The following is a 26,409-nucleotide window of genomic DNA, read 5'->3' on the forward strand; positions in this document are numbered from 1 at the left end:
TGGGTAATGGAGGTGGAGGGGCCGGTGTGGAAGAGGCTGGAGATGGAGTCCTGTGTGGGCACGAGCCTGGGAGCGCTGGTGACGGCATCGCTGCCGCTCCCGCCGACAAGGTACTCCACGAGTCCAGTGGTGGCGGCGACCCTCAAAATTTGGAGGCAGTGGAGACTCCACAGGGGGGAGGCAGAGGCTTCGGTGTGGTCCCCGATCCGAGAGAACCATCGGTTTGTCCCGGGGAGAATGGATGGGGGTTCCTGAGCTGGCACAGGGCAGGTATTAGAAGGATGGACCTGTTTATAGATGGGACGTTTGCGAGCCTTGGGGCGTTGGAGGAAAAATTTGGGCTCCCCCCGGAAATGCCTTCAGGTACATGCAGGTAAGGGCGTTTGTAAGACGGCAGGTGAGGGAATTTCCGCTGCTGCTAGCACGTAGGATCCAGGTTAGGGTGCTCTCGGGGGTGTGGGTTGGAGAAGGCAAGGTCTCGGCGATTTACCAGGAGATGCAGGAGGAGGCCTTGGTGGAGGAGCTGAAAGGTAAATGGGAGGAGGAGCTGGGGGAGGAGATAGACGAGGATACGTGGGCGGACACCCTGGATAGGATAAATTCTTCCTCCTCTTGCGCCAGGCTTAGCCTGATACAATTTAAGGTTCTGCACAGGGCGCACACGACTGGGGCAAGGCTGAGTCGGTTTTTTGGAGTAGAGGACAGGTGTGTGAGGTGTTCAGGGAGCCCAGCAAATCACGGCCACATGTTCTGGGCGTGCCCATCGCTGGATGGGTTCTGGAGGGGCGTTGTGAGGATGGTGTCTAAGGTGGTAAACACCCGGGTTAAGCCGAGTTGGGGGTTGGCACTATTTGGGGTATCGGACGAGCCGGGAGTGCAGGCGGCGAAAGAGGCCGGTATTCTGGCCTTTGCGTCCCTGGTAGCCCGGCGGAGGATTCTGCTACAGTGGAAGGATGCGAGGCCCCCAAGCGTGGAAGCCTGGATCAACGACATGGCAGGGTTCATTAAACTGGAGAGGTTAAAATTTGCCTTAAGAGGATCTGTGCAAGGGTTCTTCAGGCGGTGGGAACCGTTCATAGACTTTCTAGCGGAGCGTTAGGAGGTGGTCAGCAGCAGCAACCCGGGGGGGGGGGGGGGGGGGGTACTTTGTGTTTACTACTGTGTTTATTCTCAATTAATAGGGGTCTTGTATATCGGGGGAATACGTGACATAGCTAGAAGATGTTTATTTATGTGTTCTTTGTTTTTTTCTTATTTCTGTCAGGGGTTTGTTGAAAATATGTAAACATTTGAATAAAAATATATTTTTAAAAAATTGTTGTTACTGTGAATAGCCCTTTCACTTAAGAAAAATCAGCAAATCTGCTCCCATTCCCTGCCTGCTATTCTAAATTATGCGCAAGGTAAAATCTTTGTCAGGCTAAATGGTGCCACATTCAAAGCCAAAACCCCCTACTTTGTACAATCTCTAGAATGTAACTCTTAACCCATGTAGTGAACTTGAGTTTGGAAATGTCTATTTATTTAGCTGCATTCACTATTCTTAATGGTCTCGGCATAAGGGCGAATGCTACAGCACGAGGCAAGCAGTTCAAATGTCACAGCTGCACACAATGTTCAGATAACACCAAACCAGAATCTGTGGCCTCTTGGAGAATATGTTTCAAATGTCAAACAAAATGTGCTTAAAAGTGTGCTGTAGTTGTTGCTAAACCGCCACCCCAAAAAATAAAAATAAAGGGGGCGATTCTCTGAGCCCCGCGTCGGGCCGGTGAAACACTGCAACCGTGCCACGACACCCCGACGCCGGCGCACGATTCTCTGAGGTGCGGAGAATCAGCGCCATTTGCGCCAGCGCGCTTGAAGCGGCACCAGCTGCGGGCCGCTGGAATCGGCGGGGCCGCCAATTCTCCGGCCCGAGTGGACGCGTGGATACGACAGAGTTCCGCCAGCGCCATTCACCCCTGGTCGCTGCCGGCGGGAACTCTGCGCGAAGGGTCGGGGGGCGGCCTGTGGGGCGGGGAAAACGATCCTTCACCGGGGGGGCCTCCAATGGGGTTGGCGCGGCTGAACTGCGCATGCACGGGTTGGCGTGGCGCCCATTTGGCGCCGGGAAAGGAGGCTGGAGCGGAGTGAACCACTCCAGCGCCATGCTAGACCCCTGTGGGGGCCAGAATCGGTCATCCCCGTGCCCGTTTCACGCCGTCGTGAAACGCGATGGCGTTCACTACGGCGCAAACACTTGGTCTCCATTTTGGAGAATCGCCCCCAAAGACTTGAATGGGACTTGCTTTGTGAATAAAATTAAACCAAACGGCCAACAGCAAATACAACTCTCAAATGATACCAGTTTCAAACTGTGGCCAAGCCAAACTCATCAAAGGCATTGAAAACAGAAAACACAGGAAATACTAGCAGGTCAGAAAGAAACAGAATGAATGTTTCAGCTCAGACAGAAACAAAAGGCAGTAAGTGTAAGGCAGAGAAGCCATAGTGAAAAATCAAAAAGGGCGACAGTACAAGGTACAGTGACTGAGGGGAGCTCAGTGAATAGGCCCAGTAATACTAAATGGAATAAAATGGGAAGCAAAAACATTAATGCTAAGAGACGCGACTGTTCCATGAAGATATGGGTTCAACGACAAGGAAAATTAGGAGAAAAGTTAAGAGGAAATATAACTTAGGAGAGGTTACTGAGCGAGGTGTTAAGATTCAAAACAGAGGTAAAAAAGCCAACATAAGTGTACTTTACCTGAATGCTCGTAGTATTCGGAATAAGGTAAATGAGTTGATGGCGCAAATCATCGTGAATGACTATAATTTGGTGGCTATTACTGAAACATGGTTAAAGGATGGTCACGACTGGGAGTTAAATATCCGAGGGTATCAAACTATTCGGAAGGACAGAGTGGATGGTAAAGGAGGTGGTGTAACTCTGTTATTTAAGGATGACATCCGGGCAATAGTAAGGGATGACATCGGTGCTATGGAGGATAAGGTTGAATCCATTTGGATGGAAATCAGGAATAGTTGACAAAAAAGTCACTGATAGGAGTTGTCTATAGGCCACCAAATAGTAACATTATGGTGGGGCAGGCAATAAACAAAGAAATAACTGATGCATGTAGAAATGGTACAGCAGTTATCATGGGGGATTTTAATCTACATGTTGATTGGTTTAACCAGGTCGGTCAAGGCAGCCATGAGGAGGAGTTTATAGAATGTATCCGCGATAGTTTCCTCGAACAGTATGTAATGGAACCTACGAGGGAACAAGCGGTCCTAGGTCTGGTCCTGTGTAATGAGACAGGATTGATTCAGGATCTCATAGTTAGGGATCCTCTCGGAAGGAGCGATCACAATATGGTGGAATTTAAAATACAGATGGAGGGTGAGAAGGTAAAATCAAACACTAGTGTTTTGTGATTAAACAAAGGAGATTACAATGGGATGAGAGAAGAGCTAGCTAAGGTAGACTGGAAGCAAAGACTTTATGGCGAAACAGTTGAGGAACATTGGAGAACCTTCCAAGCAATTTTTCACCATGCTCAGCAAAGGTTTATACCAACAAAAAGGAAGGACGGTAGAAAGAGGGAAAATCGACCGTGGACATGTAAGGAAATAAGGGAGAGTATCAAATTGAAGGAAAAAGCATACAAAGTGGGAACTTCCGGGTGCGGCGATGACCAGCTGAGTCGCACGTTTCGGCAGCTCCCGGTGAAACGGACTTTTGGGCTCTTGATAGGAGCCCCAACGGCAATTTTGACGGCTAAAAACACTGTGCGGTAAACCAGAAGGGAATCCCCCCTGGATACGGATGGAAAAAGGAGGAGAAAGTGGCCGGATTGCAGTGGATCCTTTAGAACAGCGGCAAGGAAGGCAAGCAAAAACCAAGATGGCGTCGGAAGGTGGCAGTTTAACATGGGGCCCTGAACAACAAGAGTTCTTGAAATGCTGTGTGGAAGAGCTCAAAAAGGAAATGAAGAAAGAGCTGTTGGCCCCGATACTACAGGCGATCGAAGGGCTAAAGGAGGAACAAAAGACCCAGGAGCGGGAGCTTCGGGTCGTGAAGGCAAAGGCAGCCGAGAATGAGGACGACATACAGGGCCTGGTGGTGAAGACGGAGACGCATGAGGCACATCAGAAACGATGTGTGGAAAGGTTGGAGGCACTGGAGAACAACGCAAGGAGGAACAACCTGAGGATTCTTGGTCTTCCTGAAGGTGTGGAGGGAGCGGACGTCGGGGCATATGTGAGCACGATGCTGCACTCGTTAATGGGAGCGGAGGCCCCGGCGGGTCCGTTGGAGGTGGAGGGAGCATACCGAGTGATGGCGCGAGGGCCGAGAGCAGGAGAAATTCCCAGAGCCATAGTGGTGAGATTCCTCCGTTTTAAGGATAGAGAAATGGTCCTTAGATGGGCAAAGAAAACTCGGAGCAGTAAATGGGAGAACGCGGTGATCCGCGTTTATCAAGACTGGAGTGCGGAGGTGGCGAGAAGGAGGGCGAGCTTTAATCGGGCCAAGGCGGTGCTTCATAAAAAGAAGATAACATTTGGAATGCTGCAACCGGCAAGACTGTGGGTCACATATCGAGGGAGGCACCACTACTTTGAGACGGCGGATGAAGCGTGGACTTTTATTGTGGAAGAAAAACTGGAATGAGCGGGTTATTAAAAAGAACGTTTGAACAGAGTGGTGGGGCAAATGTGGGGGGCAAAGAGGGGGGTTAAAAAGGGGGGAAAGAGGAGTTTTATGTACTAATCCTGCGATGTGGTAACTTTTCTCTCTCCCACAGGTGGTGATGGGGGGAGGAGGGAAGGTGGAGGAGATGGGGCGTTGGCCATTGGGGGCGGGGCCAAGTGAGAAGCACGGGCTTGGTTCCCGCGCTATGATAATCATGGCGGGAATAGAGAAGCAGGAAGGAGGGGGCGTCGCACGGTGCGAGCCGAGGTCACGGGGGGAAGCCGAGGTCGGCCAGAGTTTGCTGACTTCTGGGAGCAACATGGGGGGAGTAATTACGTTAGCGGGGGATCTAGCGGGGGGGGGGGGGGTGGGAGGGGGGAATTACTGGGTTGCTGCTGCTGGGGAGAGGGGGGAGCTGGTATGGGAGGGGATGGGCGGGGGGGCACCGCCTGGGGGAGATACAGCTGCGTGGGAACCGGGTGAGGAGCTGGAAAAAGGTGATGGCTAATCGACAAGGGGGGGGGGTAGGAAGCCCCCCAACCCGGCTGATCACGTGGAACGTGAGAGGGCTGAACGGGCCGATAAAGAGGGCACGGGTACTCGCACACCTTAAGAAACTTAAGGCAGATGTGGTTATGTTACAGGAAACGCACCTGAAACTGATAGACCAGGTTAGGCTACGCAAAGGATGGGTGGGGCAGGTGTTCCATTCGGGGCTAGATGCAAAAAACAGGGGGGTGGCTATATTAGTGGGGAAGCGGGTAATGTTCGAGGCAAAGACTATAGTGGCGGATAACGGGGGCAGATACGTGATGGTGAGTGGCAAACTACAGGGGGAGACGGTGGTTTTGGTAAACGTATATGCCCCGAACTGGGATGATGCCAATTTTATGAGGCGGATGCTAGGACGCATTCCGGACCTAGAGATGGGAAAGCTGATAATGGGGGGAGATTTTAATACGGTGTTGGAACCAGGGCTGGATAGGTCGAAGTCCAGGACTGGAAGGAGGCCGGCAGCAGCCAAGGTACTTAAAGATTTTATGGAGCAGATGGGAGGTATAGACCCGTGGAGATTTAGCAGACCTAGGAGTAAGGAGTTCTCGTTTTTCTCCTATGTCCATAAAGTCTACTCGCGAATAGACTTTTTTGTGCTGGGAAGGGCGTTGATCCCGAAGGTGAGGGGAACGGAGTATACGGCTATAGCCATTTCGGATCACGCTCCACACTGGGTAGACTTGGAGATAGGGGAGGAAACAGGAGGGCGCCCACCCTGGAGAATGGACATGGGACTAATGGCAGATGAGGGGGTGTGTCCAAGGGTGAGGGGGTGCATTGAAAAGTACTTGGAACTCAATGATAATGGGGAGGTCCAGGTGGGAGTGGTCTGGGAGGCGTTGAAGGCGGTGGTTAGAGGGGAGCTGATATCAATAAGGGCACATAAAGGGAAGCTGGAGAGTAAGGAACGGGAGCGGTTGCTGAAAGAACTTTTGAGGGTGGACAGACAATATGCGGAAGCACCGGAGGAGGGACTGTACAGGGAAAGGCAAAGGCTACATGTAGAATTTGACTTGCTGACTACGGGCACTGCAGAAGCACAATGGAGGAAGGCACAGGGTGTACAGTACGAATATGGGGAGAACAAAGAACAAAGAACAAAGAAATGTACAGCACAGGAACAGGCCCTTCGGCCCTCCAAGCCCGTGCCGACCATACTGCCCGACTAAGCTACAATCTTCTACCCTTCCTGGGTCCGTATCCTTCTATTCCCATCCTATTCATATATTTGTCAAGATGCCCCTTAAATGTCCCTATCGTCCCTGCCTCCACTACCTCCTCCGGTAGTGAGTTCCAGGCACCCACTACCCTCTGCGTAAAAAACTTGCCTCGTACATCTACTCTAAACTTTGCCCCTCTCACCTTAAACCTATGCCCCCTAGTAATTGACCCCTCTACCCTGGGGAAAAGCCTCTGACTATCCACTCTGTCTATGCCCCTCATAATTTTGTATACCTCTATCAGGTCGCCCCTCAACCTCCTTCGAAGGCGAGCAGGTTGTTGGCACACCAATTGAGGAAAAGGGGAGCAGCGAGGGAAATAGGGGGAGTGAGGGATGAGGAAGGAGAGATGGAGCGGGGAGCGGAGAGAGTGAATGGAGTGTTCAAGACATTTTATAAAAAATTATATGAAGCTCAACCCCCGGATGGGAGGGAGAGAATGATGGGCTTCTTGGATCGGCTGGAATTTCCCAAGGTGGAAGAGCAGGAAAGGGTGGGACTGGGAGCACAGATCGAGGTAGAAGAAGTGGTGAAAGGAATTAGGAGCATGCAGGCGGGAAAGGCCCCGGGACCGGATGGATTCCCAGTCGAATTCTATAGAAAATATGTGGACTTGCTCGCCCCGGTATTGACGAGGACCTTTAATGAGGCAAAGGAAAGGGGACAACTGCCCCCGACTATGTCTGAAGCAACGATATCGCTTCTCTTAAAGAAGGAAAAGGACCCGCTACAATGCGGGTCCTATAGACCTATTTCCCTCCTAAATGTAGATGCCAAGATCCTGGCCAAGGTAATGGCAATGAGAATAGAGGAATGTGTCCCAGGGGTGGTCCACGAGGACCAAACTGGGTTTGTGAAGGGGAGACAGCTGAACACGAATATACGGAGGCTGTTAGGGGTAATGATGATGGCCCCTCCAGAGGGGGAAACGGAGATAGAGAGGGCGTCCTGTAGGGGGACTAGCCTACAGGCTATGGTGACAGCCCCATTGCCGTTCTCACCGAGGAACTACACCACAAGCCCGGTGGTGGTGGCTACACTGAAGATTTGGGGACAGTGGAGACGGCATAGGGGAAAGACTGGAGCCTTGGGCGGGTCCCCGATAAGAAACAACCATAGGTTTGCCCCGGGGGGAATGGATGGGGGATATGGAATGTGGCAAAGAGCAGGAATAACGCAACTGAAAGATCTGTTTGTGGATGGGAAGTTCGCGAGTCTGGGAGCGCTGACCGAGAAATATGGGTTGCCCCAAGGGAATGCATTCGGGTATATGCAACTGAGGGCTTTTGCGAGGCAACAGGTGAGGGAATTCCCGCAGCTCCCGACACAAGAGGTGCAGGACAGAGTGATCTCAAAGACATGGGTGGGGGATGGTAAGGTGTCAGCTATATATAGGGAAATGAGGGACGAAGGGGAGACTATGGTAGATGAACTAAAAGGGAAATGGGAAGAAGAGCTGGGGGAGGAGATCGAGGAGGGGCTGTGGGCAGATGCCCTGAGCAGGGTAAACTCGTCGTCCTCGTGTGCTAGGCTAAGCCTGATTCAGTTTAAGGTATTACACAGGGCGCATATGACTGGAGCACGGCTCAGTAAATTTTTTGAGGTGGAGGATAGGTGTGCGAGGTGCTCGAGAAGCCCAGCAAATCATACCCATATGTTTTGGTCATGCCCGACACTACAGGGGTTTTGGATGGGGGTGACAAAGGTGCTTTCAAAAGTAGTAGGGGTCCGGGTCGAACCAAGCTGGGGGTTGGCTATATTTGGGGTTGCACAAGAGCCGGGAGTGCAGGAAGCGAGAGAGGCCGATGTTTTGGCCTTTGCGTCCCTAGTAGCCCGGCGCAGGATATTGCTAATGTGGAAAGAAGCCAAGCCCCCGGGGGTGGAGACCTGGATAAATGACATGACGGGGTTTATAAAGCTAGAGCGGATTAAGTTCGTCCTAAGGGGGTCGGCTCAAGGGTTCACCAGGCGGTGGCAACCGTTCGTCGAATACCTCGCAGAAAGATAGATGGAATGGAAAAAAGAAGGCAGCAGCAGCAGCCCAGGATCGGGGGGGGGGGGGGGGGGAGGGAGGAGGAACCAGAAGGACTCTCAGGGTTGTTAATATATACTGTATAATATGTATAGGTTGTTGCTACAGATAATTATATATTGGACTGTTAAATTATATTTTTGGAGAGTGTTACTTGTGATAAGGCAGTTGCCAATTAGGGTTAGTTTTCATTTTTGTTATTTATTATTGATTCATTCATTTTTTGTTTATAAAATAGGTCATTGTTATTTGTGTTGTTATAATATTGTGTAAAGGATGCACAATGTACTGTGTTGGTTGACCAAAAATTTTCAATAAAATATTTACCAAAAAAAAAGCATACAAAGTGGCAAAGATTAGTGAGAGACTAGAAGACTGGGAAATCGTTAGGGGGCAACAGAAAGCTACTAAAAAAGCTGTAAAGAAGAGTAAGATAGATTATGAGAGTAAACTTGCTCAGAATATAAAAACAGACAGTAAAAGCTTCTACAAATATATAAAACAAAAAAGAGTGGCTAAGGTAAATATTGGTCCTTTAGAGGATGATAAGGGAAATTTAATAATTGGAGATGAGGAAATGGCTGAGGAACTGAACAGGTTTTTTGGGTCGGTCTTCACAGTGGAAGACACAAATAACATGCCAGTGACTGATGGAAATGAGGCTATGACAGGTGAGGACCTTGAGATGATTGTTATCACTAAGGAAGGGGGCAGGCTAATGGGGCTAAAGGTAGACAGGTCTTCTGGCCCTGATGGAATGCGTCCCAGAGTGCTAAAAGAGATGGCTAGGGAAATTGCAAATGCACTAGTGATAATTTACCAAAATTCACTAGACTCTGGGGTGGTCCCGGCGGATTGGAAATTAGCAAACGTGACACCACTGTTTAAAAAAGGAGGTAGACAGAAAGCGGGTAATTATAGGCCAGTTAGCTTAACTTCGGTAGTAGGGAAGATGCTGGAATCTATCATCAAGGAAGAAATAGCAAGGCATCTGGATGGAAATTGTCGCATTGGGCAGATGCAGGATGGGTTCATAAAGGGCAGGTCATGTCTAACTAATTTAGTGGAATGTTTTGAGGGCATTATCAGTGCGGTAGATAACGGGGAGCCATGGATGTGGTATATCTGAATTTCCAGAAAGCTTTTGACAAGGTGCCACACAAAATATTGCTGCATAAGATAAAGATGCATGGCATTAAGGCCAAAGTAGTAGCATGGAGAGAGGATTGGTCAATTAATAGAAGGCAAAGAGTGGGGATTAATGGGTGTTTCTCTGGTTGGCAATCAGTAGCTAGTGGTGTCCCTCAGGGTTCAGTGTTGGGCCCACAATTGTTCACAATTTACATAGATGATTTGGAGTTGAGAACCAAGGGCAGTGTGTCCAAGTTTGCAGATGACATTAAGATGAGTGGTAAAGCAAAAAGTGCAGAGGATACCGGAAGTCTGCAGAGGGATTTGGATAGTTTAAGTGAATGGGCTAGGGTCTGGCAGATGGAATACAATGTTGACAAATGTGAGGTTATCCATTTTGGTAGGAATAATAGCAAAAGGGATTATAATTTAAATGATAAAATATTAAAACATGCCGCTGTGCAGAGAGACCTGGGTGTGCTAGTGCATGAGTCGCAAAAAGTTGGTTTCCAGGTGCAACAGGTGATTAATAAGGCAAATGGAATTTTGTCCTTCATTGCTAGAGGGATGGACTTTAAGACTAGGGAGGTTCTGCTGCAATTGTATGAGGTGTTAGCGAGGCCACACCTGGAGTATTGTGTTCAGTTTAGTCTCCTTACCTGAGAAAAGACATGCTGGAGGGTGTGCCGAGGAGATTCACTAGGTTAATCACAGAGCTGAAGAGATTGGATTACGAGGAGAGGTTGAGTAGACTGGGACTGGACTCGTTGGAATTTAGAAGGATGAGGGGGGATCTTATAGAAACGTATAAAATTATGAAGGGAATAGATAGGATAGGTGCGGGCAGGTTGTTTCCACTGGCAGGTGAAAGCAGAACTAGGGGGCATAGCCTCAAAATAAGGGGAAGTAGATTTAGGACTGAGTTTAGGAGGAACTTTTTCACCCAAAGGGTTGTGAATCTATGGAATTCCTTGCCTAGTGAAGCAGTTGAGGCTCCTTCATTAAATGTTTTTAAGATAAAGATAGATTTTTTTTGATGAATAAAGGGATTAAGGGTTATGGTGTTCGGGCCGGAAAGTGGCGCTGAGTTCAAAAAAGATCAGCCATGATCTCATTGAATGGCGGAGCAGGCTCGCGGGGCCAGATGGCCTACTCCTGCTCCTAGTTCTTATGTTCTTATGTTCTAAGTGTGAGGTGATTCATTTTGGCAGGAAGAATATGGAGGGATAGTATAAAATAAAGGGAGAAGCGCTTAAGGTGCAGGAACAAAAGGACCCCAGTGTACTGTAATTAAAGGTGGCAGGGCATATAGTATCCTCGGTTTTAATAATAGGGACATTGAGTATAAGCGTAAGGAGGTCATGATGAATTTGTATGAGACTCTAGTTAGGCATCATCTTGTGTACTGCGTCCAGTTCTGGGCACCGTACTTGAGTAAGTGAACATATTGCAGAGAGTACAATGGAGATTCACAAGAATAATTCGAGAGATAAACAACTGTAGCTATGAGGATAGATTGGTGAGGTTGGGTCTGCTTTTCTTGGAGAAAAGAAGGCTGAGAGGAGACTTGATGGAGGTATTGAAGGTGTGGGTATGGACAGGGTTAATAGTGAGAAACTTCCCTCTCAAGAGAGCACCTATAGGGAATAGATTCAAAATAAGGGTCAAAAGGAGTAAAAGTGAGGTGAGGAATGTCTTTTCACCAGGGGGTGGTTGGAGTCTGGAATGAACTTACTCAGGGTGGTGGAGGCAGGTTGGATCCAGGTATTGAAAATTGAATTGCATTGCTATCTGAAAGGAGAGAATGCGCAAGATTACGGGATAAGGCAGGGGGTGGGACAAGATCGAATGCTTTTTCAGAAAGCCGTTGCAGACTCAATTGGCTGAATGGCCTCCTTCTGCACTGTAATGATTTTGTGATTTGGGTGATGTCCCCGGTCGATCACCGGGATTGCATTGGGGATTGCATTATTTAATTGACTTTAAGTGACGCACATCAGTCGCTTTCTGTTGCTATCCTCCACTCACTGAATTTTGTTGGAGAAATCTTCCTGTTTCTATCATGAGATTTTGTTTTTACATTTGAAGTACCCAATTCATTTTTTTTCCAATTAAGGGGCAATTTAGCGTGGCCAATGCACCTACCCTGCACATCTTTGGGTTGTGGGGGTGAGACCCACAGAAACACGGGGAGAATGTGCAAAGTCCACACGGACAGTGACCCCGGGCCAGGGTTGAACCTGGGTCCTCGGCACCATGAGGCAGCAGTGCTAACACGATGCCACCGTGCCGCTTTTTCTATTGTGAGGTTTTGCTGTAGTTTCAGCTACAAGCTCTTCTTTCTCAGCAGTGTCAATGGTCACTCTGAATTTTCCAGTGTGTTTTACTCAGTGTGACCAGTCTTCACAACTTGGTGTTATCTGAAGATGAGAGAGCGGTTGAGGCATTAGTTGCATGTTTGTACATTTAAACCTCTCCATCTAAGTGTTGGCTCAGTATTACTGGATAATTTACCTGAGATCGCAACTCTACACCACAGGTCGTATGACCGAGTTTAAATTTAGTAGCGGATAATGTGACGATTTAAACATTCTTTGACTTGGAAGGTAAAAGTCAGATAAAATGTGATTGTACAACATCCTTGATGGAGAGAAAGTGTATAGTCTGACAGTTTGTTTTCCAACATTATCTTCTGTGGGAGGAAGTGGGGGAGGAGCAAGAGGAAAGAGAAGGAACACTGTTCGGACTGGGTCCCTGCCACCCTGTAGTACCTTGCCCAGGTTCACAACTGAAAATTGACTGTGATGTGCAGCAGATATTCTATCCACCTTCTCGACCCATGTAATTAATCCACAATGGGTAGCAATCAGGAGCAAGAGTCCTTGTTGAGATTTTATACCCGTGCTCCAGCTCAAGGGCACTGAGGCCAATTTTATCATCCTTAATTTAAAGTCTTTCAAGAGACCCACCTCAAATAGTGCAGCACTCCTCTGCATTGCATTGTGCTCAGCTTTTTGATTCTCAAGGGATGTGGGTTTATCCTTAATTTGTTATCTGAGGTTGAATTAATTCTGCATTTGGAAGTTAGCCCAGAGTGGAGGGACAACTTTGCAGGCTAAAGCATCCCTACAAAACTTCCAAGGGCAGAAACATTTTGTACCAACAAAATTTCGAACTACTCTGACATGTTTTCTCTTTCTTTTACACAGGGGGCAGTATGTTCCGAACCTGCGTACTCCGCCCCCCAGGTATCTATGGGCCTCAGGAACAGAGGCACTTGGCGCGCGGGTGGCGGTTAGTATTGGGCCACAGGCCCCTTCCATTTCTGCTGGCATTTTCGGCACCTTGTCAAGATTAGCAAAGGCCTCAACGATGAAGGGAATTTACATCATGGCACCTCAGCATCTCAGTGTTCCAACTGTGACACACCATCTGCCATGTGAGCTGATAGATCATGTGACCTGTAGTGCCATCTGACCTTTTCCAATTAAGTAGGCCGAGAAGATCAGTTTGAAGATGCATTCAAAGTAGGTTAGACTGTCAGGAGATTAGGTTTGATAATAATTCAGGAAACAAGACCATTGAACCTTTTAGCCCCTTTAATCTTTGTTAAATCAACTCCCTGTAGCACTGGAAAACAATTGGTGACGGGCTAACATCTGGTATAGAGGGAATGAACCAATAATAAACGGCTTTAATTTTCTTTCCAATTGAGGGGCAATTTAGTGTGGCCAATCAACCTACCCTGCACATCTTTGGGTTGTGGGGGTGAGACCCACACAGACGAATGTGCAAACTCCGTGTGGACAGTGACCCAGGGCCAGGATTGAACCTGGGTCCTCAGCCATAGGCAGTAGTGCTAACCACTGTGGCGCCCTTGGACCTTTCATTCTGGCATGTTGACTATAACTCCAGGATCAGATGGTGTTGGCAATGGAACTCGCCTGAAAGGACACAACCCAAGAATAACATAGTAAAACGCCCCAAGACTCCTCACAGGAGCATTATCAGCCAAAATTTGACAGAGGGCCACAAAAGGAGATATCAAGGCAGGTGACCAAAGGGTTCATCTAAGAGGTAGATGTTAAGGAGTGTCTTAAAGGAAGAGAGAAGGGCAGAAAGGTTTGTCAAAAGGAATTCCAGAGTTTGGGCCCAGGCCCAGGGGCAGCACGGTAGCATTGTGGACAGCACAATTGCTTCACAGCTCCAGGGTCCCAGGTTCGATTCCGGCTTGGGTCACTGTCTGTGCGGAGTCTGCACATCCTCCCCGTGTGTGCATGGGTTTCCTCCGGGTGCTCCGGTTTCCTCCCACAGTCCAAAGATGTGTGGGTTAGGTGGATTGGCCATGATAAATTGCCCTTAGTGTCCAAAATTGCCCTTAGTGTTTGGTGGGGTTTCTGGGTTATGGGGATAGGGTGTAGGTGTTGACGTTGGGTAGGGTGCTCTTTCCAAGAGCCGGTGCAGACTCGATGGGCCGATTGGCCTCCTTCTGCACTGTAAATTCTATGATCTATGATAGCTGAAGGCATGGCCGCCAATGGTGGAGCAATTAAAATCGGGGATGCTCAAGAGGCCAGAATTGGAGGAATGTGGACACTTGGCGGGTTGTGGGGCTGGAGGACGTGACACAGAGAGGGACAGTTGAGGACATAGAGGGATTTGGAAATAAGTCTTATGATCTAGTTCGGGACCAGTATCTTTTGTTGTAAAGTAGACAAAACTTGAAATCCCTGGTATTTACTAAGATAACATGATTCTGCAGTTTTAAAAAACAGAAGCATTTTACTTGACAAGAGTCAACCAAGCAAACAGTCAATACTATCTATCTTATACTCTAACATCCAGAGTTAACATGAGGTAAACATGAATTAACAGGAAAACTGTGGTTGATCACTCCACAAACTGCACTTTAAATGGCAGACACAAACAAGATAGATCTTGTGAACTTACCAGCAACCCACCTAGACATCAGTGATCACTGCGAGTCACAAAAATCCTTTAATCTCTGTCTTCCTCACAAGGGATTCACTCCTTTGAGAATTCAGCCTCTGATTTCCCTCATCAATTGCTCCAACTCAGCTTCAAAGCCCTCTCGCTTCTGGCTGCAATGAGTTGTCGGGCAACTGGACTCCAACTCAGGACAATTGCTCCCAACAACTGCTCACCTTCAGCCGCTCAATCAATTCATTCGAGACAGTTTCCCACGGTATTTGCCAGGCTGCGCTACAGGGTCTATATTCAGGCACAGTTCCAGCTCCCCAGCTGTTTTGATGCCAACCTTCTTCTCAGACCCAACTCCTCAGCAGCACGGACCCACCAACTACCGTCCTCATGCCAACCCTTCTCTCGTGAGCTAATTTATTTGCGTCAAAATGCAGGACACAAGCAACTTTTTGCGAACCCTCCACCCCGAAAACATGCGGAGCAAACCAAAAAATACAGATTCCCTCGCAGCAGGACGAGAATTTTTAAATGAAGGCATCGCTGCACCGGGAGCCGATGTTGGTCCGTGAGCACAGAGACAATGATGAAGTAAAACCATCAGAGACGTTACAGCAGTCAATCAGCATGACTTGTACAAATGCCACCAACATCCCATCTGCGCCAGGAATTTCATCTGGCCTTCCTACTGTCATGGTAACATTACACGTGCAAATGGTTTCAAAACTGGGCTTGGGGCAGAGGCCCAGAAGTCCCCAACAAGAAACCTGTTCACAAACAATTGCTGAAGAATCAATACCAATGGGAAGAAATCTTAGCACTAAAGCCCATTGCACTTCAACAATATGCTAATTGCTGCTTTGATGCAGCTGCAAGATCCAGCTTGGTCTGGAATCAATGGAACTTTATAAATCAGTATGTCCAGAGTCGGAACATATTTTCATACAGTTTCTATCATGAACTCAGGACCAAAGCACTTTACAACCAACTAAAAACTTTTTTGTTAAGTGTACTTCTTGGAGGGCAGCATGGTGGCGCAGTGGTTAGCACTGCTGCCTCACGGCGCCGGGGTCCCAGGTTCGATCCTGGCTCTGGGTCACTGTCCGTGTGGAGTTGGCACATTCTCCCCGTGTTTGCGTGGGTTTCGCCCCCACAACCCAAAGATGTGCAGGGTAGGTTAATTAGCCACGCTAAATTGCCCCTTAATTGGAAAAAATGAATTGGGTACTCGAAATTTATTTTTAAAAAGTGTACTTCTTATTGTTACGTAGGCAGAATGGCAGCAATCTGTACACAGCAAGATCCCACACAAACAACATAAATGACCTGATAATCTTTTCTTTAGCGATGTTGAATGAAGGATAAATATTGGTCCCAGAACGCCAAAGAGAAGATTGGAGCATGTGTAGGCCATTCAGCCTGATGAACGTGCTCAGCCATTCAATATGGACAGCACGGTGGTACAGTGGTTAGCACTGCTGCCTCCCAGTGCCAGGGATCCGGGTTCAATTCTGGCCTTGGGTGACTGTCTGTGTGGAGTTTGCACTTTCTCCCCGTGACTGCACGGGTTTCCTCCGGGTGCTCCGGTTTCCTCCCACAGTCCGGAAGATGCGCAGGATCTTTTGCTAACTCTGAAAGAGAGGACTTACGACAGTGCAGAACTTGGGAGCGTCAGCCTGGATAATGTACTCGTCACTGCTCTGAACTGACTCAGAAGCAGGAATGCTACCTGCTGAGACACACAACAATGAAAGCAGCAGATTAGTGAGGACGTAGTGAACTGTCAGGAATAGGGAACCCACGCTAATTTGAACGATGCTTTAGGATTAGATACTGATGGTGATTACAGCTGATTGCTGCTATCACCCCATTTCAATCTGTACCCTCGGTGATTGCAGGTGAACATTGATCGACGGCTGTTTAGTTTCACTTTCGGAAATCCTGATGCCAAGATGAACTGGGTCCATGTTGACAATCTGGTGCAAGCTCACATCCTCGCTGCGGAGGCACTCACAGCTGCCAAAGGCCACATCGCGGTAAGTGGCAGATCTACACCACCAAGGGCTGCACTGGGATCACGGGCCTCTGAAATTATGGGTTGCAGCAATCTTTGAAGTTCATTGGCTTGACTGATTGGCCGACAGTACAAGTTGCATTTATGTAGCACCTTTAATATCGTAAAATGTCCCAAGGTACTTCAGAGCACAATAAATCAGACAGGATTTGACAGTGAGCTACAGAAAGAGATGTTAGGGCAGGTGATCAAACGTTTTTGTCAAGGTGGTTGGTTTGAAGAAGCATCTTGAAGGAAGAGCGGTAGAGATTTAGGGAGGGAATTGCAGAGCTTCGGACATCTGTAGTTAGGGGAGGTGGTGGCATAGTAGTGTTGTCACTGGACAATAATCCAGAGACCCAGGGTAAGTGTCACCACTGTCCCAGAGGACCACAGGCTGCTCTCTCTTTTGAGAGCTGACTGGTGGTGATTTAACCTGAGGGTCACAGCGCCTCAGGCAAGGGGCAAAGTCAGAAATGCTATTGGTGGGATTTACTGAGCACCCCCCTCTACCTCTGCGGCGGTGGAGCCAGCCCGTCATTGGCTAGCGGCAGGATCGTCTGGACCCAGGGCAGCACTGTGGCGCAGTGGATAGCATTGCTGCCTCACGGCGCCGAGGTCCCGGGTTCGATCCCGGCTCTGGGTCACTGTCCATGTGGAGTTTGCACATTCTCCCCATGTTTGTGTGGGTTTTGCCCCCACAACCCAAAGACGTGCGGGGTAGGTGGATTGGCTATGCTAAATTGCCCCTTAATTTGGAAAAAAAATGAATTGGGCACTCTAAATTTATTTTAAAAAAGATCTTCTGGATTCGCCCGCTGTCAATGGGGTTTCCCGTTGTGTACACCCCACCCGCCCCCACCCCCATCACCAGCGGTAGGACCAGAAGATCCCACCAGTAGAAACGGCCGGAAAATTCCAGCCTATCTTCCAGATGGATGTGAAAAGATCCCAAGGTGCCAATTTGAAGAAGAACAGAGGGGTTGTCTCAGTGTCCTTGGCCAATGTTTGCCCCTCATTTAACATTAGCAAACAGATAATCTGCTCACCATCACAATGTTTATCATGGGAGCTTTCTGTGTGCAAATTGGCTGCTGTGCTTCCTGCATTGCAACAGTAACAACACTTCAAAAAGTATCTCATTGCCCGGAAAACACTTTGGGATATCCTAGGGTTGTGAAAGGTGCTATATGAATGCAAGTCTTTCTTTGAGTTTGACTGCGGTGTAGATCTGTTTAGGCATGATGGGTATAAATCCACTAATATGTGACTCAGTGACAAAATCACTGCGACTGTCATTTAAAAGTTCATTTTGTGTTGTAATGCAGCCAGATTTATTACCTTATTTACAGAGTGGACAGACTTACTACATCAACCATGCTGAAGCTGTAAATATATTTGACTGGTTATCTCCACTGGTAGGTTCTTTTAAAAATACTTGCGTAAGTATTCCAAAATATTCATTCTACAATCAATTTAAGAACAAAATGTCACAGCTTTTCAAGTATGTCACAAAGTGTTTAAAATGGCTTTTTGAAGTTCCATCACTGTTGTCCTGTCGGTGAACCCGACGGCCATTTTACACACAGCAAGATCCCACAGCAATAATCAGATAAAGGACCGATTTATCCAAATTTATTTCTGGTGGTGTTGATTGAAGAATGGATGTTGGCCGGGATATTGGGTGAACCCCTCTGCTAGTCTTCAAAATGTTTCATTTAACATCCACCTCCGCTTTGACATTCTTTCAATGGATGGCACCTCTGACGGTGCAGCACCCATTGAGGTTTAGATGTCTTTGGCCCATTGCCCCTGCACTGGTCAAAAACAACCACCTAACTTTTCTAATCCCATTTTCCAACACTTGGCCCATAGCCTTGTATGCTTTGGCATCGCAAGTGCACATCTAAATACTTCTTAATTGTTATGAGGGTCTCTGCCTCCACCACCCTTTCAGGCAGCGGGTTCCAAGTACCCACCACCCTCCGGGTGAAAAGGTTTTTCCTCACATCCCCGTAAACCTCCTGTCCCTTACCTTGAATCTATGCCCCTGGTCTTTGATCCCTCCACCAAGGGAAAAGTTTCTTCCTATGTACATCCCTCATAATTTTACACATCTCATAATTCCCCAGCACAATTAGGCTATTGAGTTGGATGATCAGCCATGCTCATAATGAATGGCGGAGCAGGCTCGAAGGGCCGAATGGCCTCCTCCTGTTACTATTTTCTATGTCTCTAGATCATCATCACCCTCTCAGGCCGAACATACCTACCGGCCTTGCCAATGACAACTATATCCTGAGAATTTGTTTTACAAAAAACACATGACCTGATTTGGAAGCAAAATGAATCAATTAGCAATGGGCTTCCTGCTAACCCACTAACAGGTTGGCATGGCAACAGCCATAGCAACAAGTTGCCTGGTCTCTGAGATGGTGGGTAAGGGCTTGAATGAGAGACAATAGATGGAATAAAACATGATGTGGAAATATATAAAATATACAAACATGTGCAAAAACCAAAAAAAAGCAATTTGTGACTGATCCAAACAATGAAAGAGCAGGGGGAGCTATGGATACATATTTACAATTACCTTGAAGACGGCAGTACAAGTTGATAAGATAGTTACTAAATTGTCTGGAAACTTGGCTTTGCGCCTTTACAAATCACTGGTTAGGCCTCAGCTAGAGAATTGTGTACAATTCTTGGCACTGCAAGGATGGCAACACCTTGGAGAATTGTAGCCATGTAAAATGGCTGCGTTCCGATTAATCTGGCCAAAACCCAGTTTAAAACGGCTAACCCGAAAGACTGCTGGAAAAAGCGATCGCTATCCGGTAGAGACACCTAGCCACCGACCTGTAGCAGCCTTTTGAATCCCGCAGGCCAGATTTGATTGGATAAGCCATTCGTTTCCCTGACCTGGTGGGCTTTTCCTAAGTTAAGTATTGGCCAGTAGTGATAGGCTTATTATATAGAAAGTAGTATTAGGGTATTAATATTGCTTGTTGTATATAATAAATGACCGTTGTTTTAATCCTTACTCAGCAGTGTGCTGTGTTATTAATCATAACCTGAACTTGAACCACGTGGCGGTATCATAAAGATACCTGGCGACTCATGAGCAAAGGTGACCTAAACAGAGCAAATAGACTAAGGTTAAAAAGAGCAACAGAGGATACATAGAAACATAGAAAATAGGAGCAGGAGAAGGCCATTCAGCCCTTCGAGCCTGCTCCACCATTCATCAGGACCATGGCTGATCCTCCAACTCAATAGCCTAATCCCACTTTCCCCCATATCCTTTTATCCATTTCACCCCAAGAGCTCTATCTAACAGCTTCTTGAACACATACAATGTTTTGGCCTCAACTATTTTCCATGGTAGTGAATTCCACAGGCTCACCGCTCTCTGTGTGAAGAAATGGTCTTCTTCTGCACTGTAGGGATCCTATGAGTCTATGAATACTCATAATACAAAAGGTGCTGCTTATAAGAGTGTCTTGATGGTTCTTTAAAGAGAACTGGTATATCCTACAGACAACAGTGAGGTGGGTGTGCCTGCATCTCTCTGCAAAGCATGTCTATCCTTGGCAGGGGCCCATTGAGAGAGGAGGGTCCCAGGGCGAATTCAGGGAAAGAGCAGGGACCTGGGGAGAGAGCAGCGGTCCAGGGAGAGAGTAGGCACCTGGGGAGAGATCAGGGGCGCAGAGAGAGAGCAGGGCCGTGAGGAGAGAGCAGGGCCATGAGGAGAGAGCAGGGTGTGAGGAGAGAATAGGGTCTTGAGTAGCGGTGAGGGGAGGAGTAGGGCTGTGTGGGGAGAGTAGGGGTGTGGGGAGAGAGCAGGGCCATGAGGAGAGAGTAGGGTGTGGGGAGAGAGCAGGGGCCTGGGGACAGAGCATGGGGCTGGGGAGGGAGCAGGAATCCAGGGGGAGAACAGGAGCACAGGGAAAGTGCAAGGGCCCAAGGAAAGAGCAGGGGCCTAGGAAGAGAGTGGGCACCTAGGGAGACAGCGCAGGCCTAAGGAGAGAACGGGGGCCTCGGGTGAGAACTGGAGCCCGGAGAGAGAGCAGGGAAGACCTGAGGAGAAAGCAGGGGCCTAGGGCGCCCAAGGACCTGAGGAGAGAGTGGGAGCATAAGGAGAGAGAGCAGGGACTGAGGAGAGAGCTTGGGCCCAGGGAGAGAGCAGGGGGCATAACTTTAAAATTTGAGTCAGGTGTTACGTGAAGAAGTATTTCTTCACACAAAGGAAAGTGAAAATTTAGAATGCTCTCCTCCAAAAACTGTTGCGATTGGAGGGGAATTGAACATTTCAGAACTAAGATGGATAGATTTTTGTTGGGTCCAAGATGTGTTGATGAAGTTAAGATAAAAATCAACCATGATCTAATTGAATGGTGGAACCCATGTGGAGTTTGCACATTCTCCCCATGTCTCCGTGGGTCTCACCTCCACAATGTAAAAAGATGTGCAGGGTAGGTGAATTGGCGAAGTTAAAGTGGCCCTTAATTGGGGAAAAAAAAGAATTGGGTACTCTAAATTTGTAAAAAAAAATATTGAATGGTGGAACAGGTTCAAGGGGATGAACGGCCTCCTCCTGTTCCTAATGTGTGCAACGAATTGAAAGTGAGTGTTTTAAATCACCTGGTCTGTGAATTCCTGCATCATTCATTTATCTCCACTGGTTTGTTAAGTTGGGCTACAAACCTTGGCTCCATGTGCCTGTCCACCTCATTTACACAGCAGGTAACTTAGCTTTTTAAATCTTTCATTGTTTGGATCAGTAACAAATTGCTTTTTGTTTTTTGCACATGTTTGTATATTTTATATATTTCCACATCATGTTTTATTCCATCCATTGTCTCTCAATCAAGCCCTTATCCACCATCTCAGAGACCAGGCAACTTGTTGCTATGGCCTAATTCCTCCCCCTCCCATATCCTTTGATCCCCTTCGCCCCAAGTGCTTCTTGAAAACATACAGGCCAGGATTCTCCGAAATCCCGGCCAAGTGTTGACACCGGCGTAAACACCAGAATGGTGTCCGCCTGCATCAGTCGGCCTCCTGGCCCAGCGACGCAGGGGGCAAGCACAGCGCTGGAGTGCTGCACACTGCTCCGGTGCTGATACGCGGCCCTGCATGGCCGGCCCAGGTAAGTGCATGCGCCCGCCGGCCGTCTCCGCACTGGCGCATTCGCGTGGTTGCCATTCCCGTGCCGGCACATGCGCGTGGTGTCCGTCTCTGCGCCGGCGCTGAGCAACGTGGCGGAGACCTACAGCTGGCCCGCGCAGAAGGAGGTTGGCCCCCTCCAGATGGCGGGCGCCCGCCGGTCGGTAGCCCCCGATCTCAGGCCTGGATGCCGTGGAGGCCCCCCCCCCCCCACCAGGACGGCCACCGCAGCCACGGGTCTGAGCTCCCGCCGGGAGGTACCAGGTTGGAACCACGCCGGCGGGACTCGCTGGAACTCGGCGGGAATTCGCCAGGTCGACTGCGGAGAATCGCCGCGGGGGCCTCTTTCAGCGTCCCCAACCGGCGCCACGTCGACCCCGCAGATGGCGATTGCCGCCAATTCTCCGGTCACTGGAGAATCGCGTCCCGGCGTTGGAGCGGTGTGGCAGGAATTTCCCACGTCGCTGGTGTTTCTCCGATCTGACGAGGGCTCGGAGAATCCCGGCCACAATGTTTTGGCCTCAACTGCTTTCTGTGGTAATGAATTTCACAAGCTCATCACTCTCTGGGTGAAGAAATGTCTCCTCATCTTTGTCATAAATGGTCTACTCCTTATCCTCAGACTGTGACCCCTGGTTCTGGACATCCCTGCCATCAGCAACATCCTTCGTGCATCTGCCGTATTCCTGAGCCTCTGCTGGTGTTTTGATGAAATGGAACCTTTGCTTGGCCTATTTCCATGATTGCCGGCCATCCATAGAATAATAGAATCCCAACAGTGTAGAAGTTCGGCCCATCGAATACCCCTCGCCCTATCCCTGTAACCCCACCTGACCACTGGACACTAAGGGGCAATTTAGTACGGCCAATCCACCTAACCTGCACATCTTTGGACTGTAGGAGGAAACCGGTGTACCCAGAGGAAACCCACGCAGCCAAGGGGGGAAAGTGCAAACTCCACACAGACAGTCACCCGAGGTCGGAATCGAACCCGGGTCCTTGGAGCTGTGAGATAGCAGTGCTAACCACTGCGCCACCATGACGCCTACGATTGGCCTTGGAGTTTCCAGGAATTATAGCTCATTCTCCTGGACACCACTGCGAGAATCCTGGAAGAATTAAATACTCGGGCATTTTTTGAAAAGTCGTGCATAATTTGTCATTTTTGTTTATTAATTATAAAAATATTGGAGAAGGATCAACTGAGTCTGGAGGCAGTTGGAGGGATTTTTCCAACCAGGGTTGGCAAGTCTAGTCCCTTTGAGAGAGCAATTAGGAGCCAATAGGGACTGGAGTCACATAAACGACAATTCTATTGTATATCACCTCTAAACCCCATTGTCACAGCTCAGTATTTATTCTGTTATTTGCTTTTGCAGCTGTAATAATGGAATACCTTCATACAGCATTGAGACCAATTGTAGAAATCTCTCCACTGCTCACCAAGAATGAGGTAAAGAGCAACAGTTAACACAAGAATACTGATTTATTTTTCAGTCTCTGGGTTTTAAAATTTTATTTTCTTGGGTATGAGGGACAGATTGGTTAATTTGGGGGAACCGGCTTGCTCAGGAATAGTTATGCTAAATCTTTATAAGTCTCGCAGCACCACATTTGAAGAAACTCTATTGGAAAGATGAGCGGAGCTGGAATAGTTCTCCTTAGAACACAGAAGGTTGAGGGGAGTTTTGACGGAGGTGCTGAAACTCACGAGGGGTTTTGATAGAATAAATAAGGAGGAACTGTTTCCAGCAGCAGGAGGGTGTGTGACCACAGGACACAGGTTTAAAACAATTGGCCAAAGAATCAGAGGCGAGTTGAAGAGAATTTGTTTTGAGTTATATTTTGGAATGTGCTTCTTGTAGAAACAGATTCACCAGTGATTTGCAAAAGGGAATTGGTTAGATACATCAAAAGGGAGTGTCATCACAGGTATGAAGGGATGAATAGACTCCTTCTGTATTGTATGATTCCATGATCAGGGCAGGCAATGTTTGACAAAGCGTCATCCAGACTTGCGACGTTAGCTCCTTTCTCTCTCCACAGATGCTGTCAGACCTGCTGAGATTTCCCAGCATTTTCTGTTTTTGTATCAGATTCCAGCATCCACAGTAATTTGATTTTATCTTCAAGGCAATATGTTTGTTGATTATTCAACATGTTGTAATTTTTCTTCCTCAGGTTCGAAACATTGCAGTCACGCACACCTTCAAGATAGACAAAGCAAGGAAGCAACTGGGCTATTGCCCCAAGAAGTACAGCTTATTTGACTCTGTTGAGTATTACATAAAAACAAGGCCCAAGCAGGACAGTTGCTTCTCTCTTCTTGAAAGCCTTATTTATCCTGAGCTTCATTTTATTCCTAATTTGTCTCTCCCCAATGCCCTGGACCCAGGGCCCATTAATAATGCAGTTCTCCGAGGTAAACCAACAATAATGTCACTTCAAGATTGGCTAATTTTGGAGCCCTTTCTCACACTTGTTCCAACAGCTCGATGCTTTCCAGTGATCAATATATCGCCAATACCCTTGGGAGATTGTAACAATCATTTGGTCAAGAAGTGCCTTTGGGAAGTTTTAGTACTTTAACGGGCAGCACGGTAGCATTGTGGATAGCACAATTGCTTCACGACTCCAGGGTCCCAGGTTCGATTCCGGCTTGGGTCACTGTCTGTGCGGAGTCTGCACATCCTCCCCGTGTGTGCGTGGGTTTCCTCCGGGTGCTCCGGTTTCCTCCCACAGTCCAATGATGTGCAGGTTAGATGGATTGGCCATGCTAAATTGCCCTTAGTGTCCAAAATTGCCCTTAGTGTTGGGTAGGATTACTGGGTTATGTGGATCGGGTGGAGGTGTTGACCTTGGGTAGGGTGCTCTTTCCAAGAGCCGGTGCAGTCTCGATGGGCCGAATGGCCTCCTTCGGCACTGTAAATTCTATGTTAAATTCTATGTTAAAGGGCAATATAAATGCAAGTTGCAGTATGTTGTTGGTGTTTCTGATTGAAGAAATTGAGTTATTTCTGTCCAGTCTGGTCTCAATCAAAAGCTGAGTTTGGATTTAGAAATTCCTTTAGTTTATTTCAAATAGCTTGCAAGCTTACACTCACTCTGATGAAGGCAGGAGACCCAGGTCTCTTGAAACACCCAGAGCGAGTGAGACAAAGGGAGGCAACACATGTGGTCTCATATACATTCATGCAGTATCAAGTTCCACATACACGAATACAAGATTCCGATAGGCCCTTTCCTTGACCTGGTCATATATTCTAACTGCCACTGATTCTGATAGGCTCATTGCACATTCCTTTCCTTCCTCTGGGCCTCTGCCTCCCAGCATCCTTTGTGCAAAGAGCCAGTCCTGATAGCCACCCCTCCCCCTCTCCCCATGCTTTGCCCAACTCTTTGTTCATTCCTTGCAACCCGAATTAATGTCCATAATGCACTATTCTAACTGGTCATCCCAGTCTAATGCTCTTTTCTTTAGTTCAATTCCTCATGATGTGACTGTTGTAATCTGATTTTGGCCAGAATTTTCCAGCCTCTTCCCGCTGACCTGGTCTCGCCGAAGTGAATGGATGTTTGAATGACCCGCCATACAGGACCAGAAAATCCCAGACTTTGGAGTGAGTTACACCCCCGAAGGTTTCAACATCCCTAATTCTCCAGTTGTTTCCCAAAATGTGGATTTTGAAAGGATTAAATATACTTTGTAAAATGATGATGCTTCTGTTTATCGTCAGTCTTCCTGTGCTTGTTGTCAGGATGTTCCCACTGTCAATGCACAATTTCCTTTTCATGGACAATTTATAATGGTAGCTGCTAACAATGTTTCAATGTCTTTTAAAAGATATTTTTATTGAACATTTTCGTCAATGACAAACATATCAAACACATAATCTGACTACACAATTGTATTTATAAAAATAGCAGATGCAAATAAAGTACATCCTTGAACTGAACATACAAGAAATGTGATTAGAATGTACACGCGTGGTAGCCATAGTAACAAAATGTGATCAGTTTTCACCATTGTGACAGATGCGGGAACCACTAGAGCCTAAAACAACCCTGTTGTAACCTGAGGGGGCGGGTGGTCCCAACGTACAACCCCACAGGATAAGGCAAACTGAAGGAGGTAAAACCTGGCATGGAGCTTTGCCCTGTTTTAGAGCCGTGTTGCTGGGGTGCTGTTTGTGGACACCCGCATCCCCTGGAGTAGTACAAACAGTTCGCTTTCTCTGAGTTAGGGGAGCTTTCTCTCCCCTCCCCTACCCCGTCATCCCTCTCCTCTGGTCTGGTTATTCCTCCCTCCACCCCCGTTCCCTCCCTCCTCTCTTAGCTGCTGGTCACGAACAGGTCTTGGAAGATGTTGGCGAACTGCTTCCATATGCAATGGGACCCTTCCTCTGACCCCATGATGGCAAATTTTATTTTTTTGAGCCTCCGGAATTCCGCTAGGTTGGATAGCCAGTCTTCGGCATTGGGTAGTGCACCCGCCCTCCATCCAAGCAAGGGTTTCCACCAGGCACTCAGGGAGGCGAAGGCCAGGGTGTTGGCTCCTTCCCCTCAAAGAGTTCTGGCTGCTCCGACACCCCGAAGACCGCCACTAAAGGGTATAACTCCACCC

At 47.9% G+C, this 26,409-nt stretch overlaps 1 protein-coding gene across 1 annotated transcript in view; it reads left to right on the forward strand.

Annotated features, from left to right (window-relative positions):
- Positions 1 to 24,374, forward strand: part of sdr42e2 (short chain dehydrogenase/reductase family 42E, member 2) — a 43,955-nt gene extending 19,581 nt beyond the window's left edge. The window contains exons 7-12 of the mRNA XM_072479807.1: positions 12,832 to 12,920; positions 16,462 to 16,599; positions 17,969 to 18,033; positions 21,301 to 21,362; positions 23,165 to 23,238; positions 23,967 to 24,374. Of these exons, the coding sequence (XP_072335908.1) occupies positions 12,832 to 12,920; positions 16,462 to 16,599; positions 17,969 to 18,033; positions 21,301 to 21,362; positions 23,165 to 23,238; positions 23,967 to 24,374 (836 nt within the window). The remainder of the gene's footprint in view (positions 1 to 12,831; positions 12,921 to 16,461; positions 16,600 to 17,968; positions 18,034 to 21,300; positions 21,363 to 23,164; positions 23,239 to 23,966) is intronic.
- Positions 24,375 to 26,409: the final 2,035 nt, after the last annotated feature.

Source organism: Scyliorhinus torazame, chromosome 17, assembly GCF_047496885.1.
Source record: "Scyliorhinus torazame isolate Kashiwa2021f chromosome 17, sScyTor2.1, whole genome shotgun sequence".
NCBI lineage: Eukaryota > Metazoa > Chordata > Chondrichthyes > Carcharhiniformes > Scyliorhinidae > Scyliorhinus > Scyliorhinus torazame.